Genomic DNA, 9,315 nt, shown 5'->3' with positions numbered 1-9,315 from the left:
GCCGCAGGGCGTGTTATGTGTCTCGCCGCAGGGCGTGTTATGTGTCTCGCCGCAGGGCGTGTTATGTGTCTCGCCGCAGGGCGTGTTATGTGTCTCGCCGCAGGGCGTGTTATGTGTCTCGCCGCAGGGCGTGTTATGTGTCTCGCCGCAGGGCGTGTTATGTGTCTTGCCCTGTCTGTGTCTTACCAGAGAGCCCCTGTCAGCACAAAGTTAAGTATCGTTTAAGTTTGTTTGTTTCTTTGTTTGTATCTTTATTTATATTTTGTTTAATTATTATTAAAAAGACTCTTTTTTGATTATACCACCCCTCTACCTCTATGCCTGCTCCTTCCGCCCACGGCGTTCAACACCTGCCGATACACCCAGATCGTGACAATAACGAGTACTGTGAAGCACCAAATGTGTCAGCCAAAGGAATGATTTTAATCTAAATTAAAGTGGTAATTACATTTATAGCACTTTTTCAAAGCATTACACATTCACTAAATGTCTCAGAACTGAACTGTAAGTAAAAATGATAAGAATGTGCAATATAAGAATACAAATGATAAGAAAACAGTAGTATCCTTCCCCAGTGCACCAACTACCTTGAAAGACCGCCCACCAGCTTTGACATGAGCTTTTGTCAAATTCAGCAGCGATTTCTTAAAAGATTGATGCAATGCATAGAAATGTACATTTATAGTTTTTTATATTTTCTTTAAACTAAGTGTGTAGCAGTTGGTTGTTACTGAACCTGAGCTCAGGGAAAGCAAGTAATTTCATCATGTTTAGTGATTATTATTATTATTATTATTATTATTATATGCATGAATGAAAAGAAGCAAAGAAGCAAATGTTGGAAAAAAATAATGCATGGAACATTTCTATAATAATAAAATCTATAAAATTGACTGTATGAAGAAAAAAGTACCTTTTAATTCTTCACATGGAATCACATATGTGGAACAATTAGATTTGCATCCAAAGATATTTACGGAAAAAAAAAAAAAGTATTTTGGTAAGTCGCTCAAATGAGGATGTTTGTCAATTGCTATAAATGTAAATGAAAACATGAAACCTATGAAACTAAGTATGAAACTATAGACTCAACAATTCAAGGATTTTGTTAAAGCACACCAGCACATTAATACCCCCAAGGCATAACATCAGCAATTTTTTTTTTTTTTTTTACTTTTCTTTTTTTGCGCATTCAAGTTTGCATTTTTTAAACTTTTCACTTCTTCTTGATGAGGATGTCAGCCACACCATGAACGTGTGTAAGCTGCTGGCAGTCCAGAGAGGCGAGAAGCTTCTGTAGACCAGCTAAGGTGGGAGTGAACTTAACGTTCAGGGTGACGGTTGCCAGACTGGCCACGTCACTGCAATGGAAGGAAAAATTGCATCAAAGTCAAAGGAATATTGTCGCAATTTCATTTGGATATGAACTAAATAGATTTAAATTTATTTGGCACAGTCAGAAGGCTGTCAATATATTTTAAGTTAAGAAACAGGCCATTAAAAATAAAGTAAAATCTTGGATTGCGAGCATAATTTGTCCCCATAAGCGTGCTTGTATATCAAAACACTTCTATATAAAATTAATTTTCCCCATAAGAAATAATGTAAACTCAGATGATTCATTCCATGACCCGAAACCTGCACTTTACCTTTAAAAAGAATAGTAGCTGTAGTGATTGAGACCAGAGAGAGGAGAAGGGAAGGAGGGGGGCTACTGTGTAGGATGACTTTCACACACACACACACACACACACACATGGGCGCAAACTGCTTTCTGACAGAGTCACTGCTTTCTGACAGAGAATCAGAGTACAGTACTACAGTTCTCATATTTCAAGATCGTTTATTAAGTTAAATTTTATTTAAACATTTTGCTCGCCTTGCAAAATGCTCGCAGACCAAGTTTACATTTAGTCACTTGGCAGATGCTCTTATCCGGAGTGACTTAAAAAAGTGTTTTGAAGTTTCAATCATTTGATAGATACTTGCACTGGGTTACGAAGTTACTAATTAAGTGCCATCAGTCAAACACAAGTTTCTTGCAATCCAAGGTTTTACTGTACTTACCCGTAGCAAAAGTCTTTTGCCTTCAGCAAGCCCAAGCCCTCTATGTGGAACTTGACATTGTTCAGGACACATGGCAGTGGATTCTTAAAGTTGATATTAGCTGCCATCTCTTTCCCCAGCATAGCATCTCCTATAGGCTGTAAAGCAAAATCACAATTAAAACATCACTTGTAAATGCGCAGGAAGTCAGTCCAATCTTCTGAAACACAAGTAAAATAGTGTTTCATTCGAAAACAAGAAAGAAACAAAATTAAGTTAGATATTTCTTTGGTTTGAACCAATGCAAGGCAGGGGACCTCACTGGTTAAGGCCTAAGACTATTTATCAGAAGGTCCCAAGTTCAAACCCTACCACAACCAGGGACTGTTGGGCCCTTGAGGAAGTCCCTCAACTGCTTGGATGTTTAACAAGATAAACATAAGTTTTGCTGATTATGGCTTATTATACAGTGTTGCTAAAATAACTTAGTGATACTCCTACAGTATGCCTTACTGTGTGAACTTGTTTTTTTCTTAAAGCAATATATACAAAATGCTGTTTAGAATTTCTAAAGTCTGTAATTAAGAAACACAAAATGGGATTTACTTGAGGACTTACGGTGATAGTAATGTTAGGCGAGCGCAGGTGGAAGTTGAACCGAGTTGCCAAAACCTGTTGAGTCTCATGGACTCGTCCAGTCACGGTGAGCAGCATTGCTGCATGGTCCACAAGCAGGTCCTTGTATTTGGCGTATGGAATGGTCCAATCTAGTGTCTTGACTATAAAAGGATAAAGAGAGAGAGAGAGAGAGAGAGAGAGAGAACTGGCTCAAAAAGGATATAGTTACAGATTACAGTTACAGACCAAGAACAAAACATATCGGTCTGTTGTGGCAGTGCTGAGATTTAAACATGCCAGCTTCTGTAACTAAGACAGAAGCAAAGTGGAAAGCAAGCAGACCTTAATAGTTACCCACCTTCGGTAGGTTTGAGCTTCACCACTATTTCCTCCTCCTTCACCTTGCCCTTTATTACTCCAGTGTAGTTCATTACTGCCACATGGCAGAACAAGCTGCCACTGCGATTCTCATAGCTTTTGTTCTTTACAGTTAAGGCCAGACAAGCATCTTGACCTATGAAAGGCTCCTCCCCCTTAATGGCAACCTTTAATGTGACATCATTGATCAGAGCAGAGGAGTAGACGTTAGGCTTAGACCCATATTTGGAAGCGGTTTCAAGGGCGATTCGCACTCTTTCAGACCCTAATCATAAAAAACAGAAGATGAGAAAAAAAAGTTAACCTCAAAATTAACCCACAGATGGAAACATTATGCGTTGAGTGTTTTCACCTTTTGGGTATTTGTAGAGGTGTGTGATGTCCTCTCTTTTGTCACAGCCAACTGCCTTGGTGCTAATGCAGTGTCCCACTACATTTTTATCGATGCCTATCTGACTGAAGTTGCCTCCAGGTTGTTTTTGCCAGTAGATCCTGTCACTGTTCACCTACAGTACAAACGCATTAAATGCAGTCATTTTGATGTGTGGGTTGTGATGATATACAGCACAACAGCATGACCTTGAGTAAACACTATTTATTATCAACAGATTATTATCTGTTTCCTTATTTAACCAGTTATTGTTCTATGCCAACACATATTCTTCTCAAACTGGCAGAACTAACTATTCACAACTGGTGGAGCTGCCGACTGACAGTTAGCAACTGTCAATGAAATTTTGAATCCTTTCTGATAATATGTAGCCAACAGTTGAGAAGAACAAACTGTGTGGGTGGTGGAATTCTGCTTCAGAAATCAACTGCATTAACTTTTGGATTCTGGGATTAAATCCCAAACAGCTTTAAAAGCTAGTGTGCTTTTGTACAATCCTATGTCCCACACATCAAGTAGTGCCCTAGACTAAAAGGTAGGGAGGGATCATGGATTTAGCCCAGCATTACAAGTTCAATACAGTTACAAACTTAGATTGCGGCATAATTCATTTTAGAAGCATGCTTGTATAATAAAACACTCGTATAGCAAAGTAAATTACCCACATAAGAAAGAAACTCTGATGATTTGTTCTATGACCCAAAAATATCAATATATAAAATAATTAATACAAAATATGAAGTAAAAAAAATTTATTAACATTTAGAACTCTTGTCTTACACAGTAGCATAAATACGAGAGAAGGGTGGGGGCTACTGTTTAGGATGACTTTCTCACACACACACACACACACACACACACATACTAACAGAAACAATGCTCTGTCGGGAAACTTCTTTAACAAGTAACCTTTGTAATGACCCTTGCTTTTGCTTTACGCGTGCACACGCAGAGTAACAATGTTATAATAAACATTACACGCGCGGATGTTGAATTTATGAGTGATGCACGCGCACTTAGACCGAGCATGCGAGACGATTACCAATAATTCCATAGTGCGCGAGAGAGAAGAACCATTGGCTCGTATGTCTCGTATGATATTTCTCATTTATTGTTCAAATTTATTGAAATATTTTGCTAGTCTTGCAAAACTCGCACAACAAGTTACTCACGATCCACTGTATCTTTATTGCTCACCTAGAAAAGGTGTTAGAATGACTATTATTAAGCAATTTTGTTTAAGACGACATAATGTGAAAAGAGGTGCTATGTTGCTGAATGTGCTTTGGTGACAGACCTAGTGTAGTAGTGTAGACCAGAGCTAGTGTAATTAACGTTTATTAGAAAACCTGGGATATGAAGTGATACATATAGTTAAACATCCCAACAGTAGCCAACATGTGTAACTGTCTATTATCACCACTCATGTTAAGCATTTAGTTCAATCAGTGCTGTGTGTGTGTGTGTGTGTGTGTGTGTGTGTGTGTGTGTGTGTGTGTGTGTGAAGGCGAGTGGAGGTTACTCATGTTGAAATATTTTTTTCTAAAAGATTTCCAAGGCACTTTCAGTGTGTGGTATGTTTTAGACATTAGGACAATAATTATGAATAATTTTAAGTCTGTACCACTGACCACTCCTTTTTAATACATATTAAGTAAATGGTTCTTGGTATTTTTTTTTCAAGCTTGATAAAAATCTATGTAAAAGTAAAATATTAAAAACATGCCCTTACCTCGGGAAAGACAAAGTGAGTATCGAATTTGGTATAAACCAATCCATCAAGGACAGCCGCCACAGGTGTAGGGCCACAGCGGAACATACCCTGACTCGTCTCTTGAGGGGTTGCATCCACCACCTGCCAACCGCCCATGCCAACTGGTAAGTCAGGCCGTGCCATCCAGCATTCGTTCCACAAATGAAAGTTCCTGCACATAGAGATTTGGAGATAAACAAACCGCTGGTCCCATACTGGCCAGGCTTTTATGTTCATTCTTAGACGCACTCACTCACTCACTCACTCACTCACTCACTCACTCCACACTGATTATCCTATAAAGGAGTGTGGGAGGCCTGGAGTCTATCCTAAAAACCTCAGAGCACGTGGCAGGGTACACCTTGGACAGGGTACCAATCCATTGCAGGCCAAACAAGCACACCCTCACTCACACACAACGAGCAATTTAAAAATGCCAATTAGCCTAATCTGCATGTCTTTCTATATTTAACAAAAAAGCTGCATGAAGGGATTTAACTTTGTGTTTGTTGTGCATGGAGGTCTGTAAAGCTTGCTTTATGTCTGTCAAGATTATTTAGATATGATTTCTTCCTTTCTTTTTGCTTTCAAGTTGAAATACACATGTGCAGATAAAAACAGTGAAATGTAGGACATGAGAATGGTGTGCTTGTACCAAACTGAGTCAGTGTTGAGGTTCTCAATCGGTCTCATCTTCTCATCAACATACACATCGATTGTCATGGAAACGTCTGTGTCGTGGGCAGAGTCGAAGTTTGTGACACTGCGAGTGGGAATCCCCAAACACCTGAGAACTGGGATAGGGATGCAGAGAGAATGGACAAAGAGAAGGCGAGTGATAAAAATGGCAAAAAATTAGAATAAGAGGTGGTAGGTGAGAATTCCTACAAAGCTACAAAATGGATTTAGTAATTAACGCTACAGAACAACTTTAGTAGCATTAGAGTAGAAAAAAAAAAACCAAGATCTCACTTGTGGTTGTGACTCCTGAAAAGACCCAGCACTGGCCATATTTAACAGGGTTTCCTCCGCTTGTGTGGTACTGCCTGAGAATTTCCACACTGCCATGCCACAGCGTTGGAGCAGTCCCATTCTCGTAGACTGTTGACCAATTCCCCACCAACACACCTTGATCATCAGGAGCATTGACCTGGCACCAACAGAGGCACTGGTTTAAAAAAGTTTTTTCTAATATAATTTAGAAAATATTAGTGTGTATGCAATAGTAAATAATATTTCTTATACAGCAACTAGTGGTGTTAACAGACCACAAGATAATTTTTTAATGGCCTAAATTCCAAATTTTGTTTCTAACATAAGGTTGAATCCCAACACAACAGCACTCGCTCTCGTTTGACATAAAATGGTGCCATAATTTTTAGCTCAAGACACATCTGTTTCTCCAGTACTTGAATTAACGCCCCCCCCCCCTCCAAAAAAAAAAAACCTCTTTCCAGTTGTGTTGGACTAATGGCACTTAGTTATTAACCTAGTTAACCCAGTGTAAGTATGTATCCAATGATGTAAACTTTAAAGCACTTTTTGTAAGTCGCTCTGGATAAGAGCGTCTGCCAAATGCCTAAATGTAAATGTAAATTTGTCTGTTTTACTTTTGTGGCTGTAAAAGGCTCTTACCATGGCAGACACAAGTCTGCTAATAGTGACAGGATCTCCCCAACCTGAAGCAAGTGTTTGACTCTTCTCCAATATAAACAGACATGCTGCGAGAACCCCATCAGCAAACTGCACATAGGATAATAGTCCAATTGAGACAGATTGAGAGCTCTTTGAATATACTTAAATAAATTTTTTCCGCCAGAATAGGACATCTCAAAAACAAGAACTTTGTACATAAACACTTCTTAAGAAGGTAAAGTAGCTTGCTAAAACCTAGTAAGGTTCATAGACCTGTCCAAAGATCCAAGGCCTGGAACCAATCTGATACTTTGTTCCACAATAAAGTGTTCCATATTCATTCAGGACATACTCCATCCTCTGCTCTTTATTATCCAGAAACACTGTGTCATCTGAAATGGACAGGCAGGAAGAAATAGTGTTGCGGCACTGGAATTGTGGCATTCAGACCAAATTCACAATTTTCCTGGTCGCATTATACATTTGTCCTTCACACTTACCTTTACACCATGGGTTAAACAGCAAGTAGATATCATTTTCAGACTTCCAACTGAAAGTGGTGCTCGCTTGTGGGGTCCATGTTATCACACTAAGCCCATAGCGACCGATGGGAGCAGTCGGTGGGGTGTTGACCCAAAGAGTTATACCTTGGTCCTTTTGGTTAATAATCTTGGCCTCCCAGCAATTGTTCTGCAACTTCTCAACCAGAGAAACAGTCACTAAGGTGCCTTTTGATATTGATGGCTTAGGGCCTGTAAAACACAGACAGAAATTATGGTAATCATCAAAGTGTATAAAACATAGTGTGTAATATTGTATGTATTAGACAATATTGTCATGCTGACTCAGGAAGCCACTGCGCTTACTTTCCAAAGAGTCACTTGTATGGCCAGTGGAACTATTTCTTAACAAAATCATGAGTGCACAATATTATTTCTGCATTAAAATCAGACATAATGGCATCATGGGCATAATGGCAACACAGTGGTGGTGGTGGGGCTCAAACCCTCTGACCAATAACCTACAGCCTTATGTGCCTGAGCCACCACTACCCGTAAACCTAAACATATAAAGGGATACTTCAAAATAGCCATGATTGTTGACTAATATATCTTACCTAGATAGAGTTGAAGGTGTAGTTTGTCAGCTTTGGGGTCAAAGACCCGTGAGAACTCTAACCTAATTTGAAAGCCCTGCCCTCGACGGATGATAAAGTTATCGCTTTGGTAACGGTCCGTGTGATGCTCCCGGCGGTTTTGGCCAGTTTTGGACTTGAGGAGGTCTATGGAATCCACTGATAAGTGACCAACTGATGGGGCAGGGACTGAAAGTGGGATAAAAAGAGTGAGTTATTCAATTGCTTTAAATAATAGTGAATCAACCAAACAAATCATTTCTGAGTTTTTAGCAGCTTACTCTTACTCCCAGGAGGGTAGCCGAATGCATTGCCCCTGGTGTCCAGGAACATCCTAAGGCAGGCAAAGTAAATGATGTGGGTTAGAATAAAACGTGTACAGGGTGGGCCATTTATGAAATTCTTGTGAAACTTTGTGAAATTCCCAATAAGTTTGATGTGTCACATGACCCTCTTCCTATTGAAAATAGGCTTCAAAATGGCCACCATGATCACCACCCATCTTGAAAAGTTTTCCCCCTCACATATACTAATGTGCCACAAACAGGAAGTTAATATCACCAACCGTTCCCATTTTATTAAGGTGTATCCATATAAATGGCCCACCCTGTACTTTTAGATTCAAAACAGGAATTTGACTGCACATTTATATAATTAATTAGTTTATTATTTAAGACATTACAGGTGATCAAATAATGCTGCTGACTAGAGATAAAATCCTTGAGAAAAATTCGCCAATCACACCCAAAGAAGCACCTTCCTGTTTTATAAATAAAATGTGAAGATCGTTGTACAAGGTTAGACGTAAAGCAGGATGGCCTACGCACCAGAAATGCAACATAAACATTGATGCTTAACCAAATTCATATTAAAACATGTTTAAACATATAAAATGTGATTCTTCTTTTTGAGCCACATATAAAAAAAAAACCTTACTTACAAAAATGGCTTAGTGGGAACTGATGAGTTCTTTGTAGAACCCTCCAACACAGTGTTTTCAAGAACAAGCTAAGAAACCTCCTACTACTACACTGCTGAATTCTCAAATTACACTTTCTGCCACAGTTCTGACCATTATAAATAAGCATTGAGCATTAAGATTCTTACCTACGTGAAAGCGGGATAGAAGTGTACCCAGTCATGGGATTAACGCTGGTGGTTTCTGAATAAATACTAAGGGAAATAAAAAAATGAATTATTCTAGTGTTCAGGTTGTAAGGCCAAAGTAAATTTCCCATGGGATTATCAATAAGAACCTAAAATAAAAATACAATACAATACAAGACTCTATAATAGCTATTCAAAGTGGTAAAGAAAATCTATGGTGAAAGAAATCTCCCTGAGATGGCATGAGGAAGA

The 9,315-nt window shown here is 39.0% G+C and overlaps 1 protein-coding gene across 1 annotated transcript; it reads right to left on the bottom strand.

Annotated features, from left to right (window-relative positions):
• Positions 1 to 1,216: 1,216 nt before the first annotated feature.
• On the bottom strand, positions 1,217 to 9,116 carry LOC128510138 (protein-glutamine gamma-glutamyltransferase K-like). Its single transcript, XM_053482179.1, has 14 exons — positions 9,064 to 9,116; positions 8,238 to 8,290; positions 7,939 to 8,145; positions 7,322 to 7,573; positions 7,095 to 7,213; positions 6,822 to 6,929; positions 6,159 to 6,336; positions 5,842 to 5,980; positions 5,166 to 5,358; positions 3,395 to 3,548; positions 3,023 to 3,307; positions 2,665 to 2,825; positions 2,068 to 2,204; positions 1,217 to 1,361 (listed from the first exon to the last, which is right to left on the bottom strand). The coding sequence occupies exons 1-14, from the start codon at positions 9,096 to 9,098 to the stop codon at positions 1,217 to 1,219; spliced, it is 2,166 nt and encodes a 721-aa protein (XP_053338154.1). The 5' UTR covers positions 9,099 to 9,116.
• Between the last annotated feature and the right edge of the window lie 199 nt (positions 9,117 to 9,315).

This window comes from Clarias gariepinus, chromosome 22 (genome assembly GCF_024256425.1).
Source record: "Clarias gariepinus isolate MV-2021 ecotype Netherlands chromosome 22, CGAR_prim_01v2, whole genome shotgun sequence".
Lineage (NCBI taxonomy): Eukaryota > Metazoa > Chordata > Actinopteri > Siluriformes > Clariidae > Clarias > Clarias gariepinus.
Note: the sequence above shows the minus strand (reverse complement) of the source record. Positions and strands in the feature narration are given on the sequence as shown.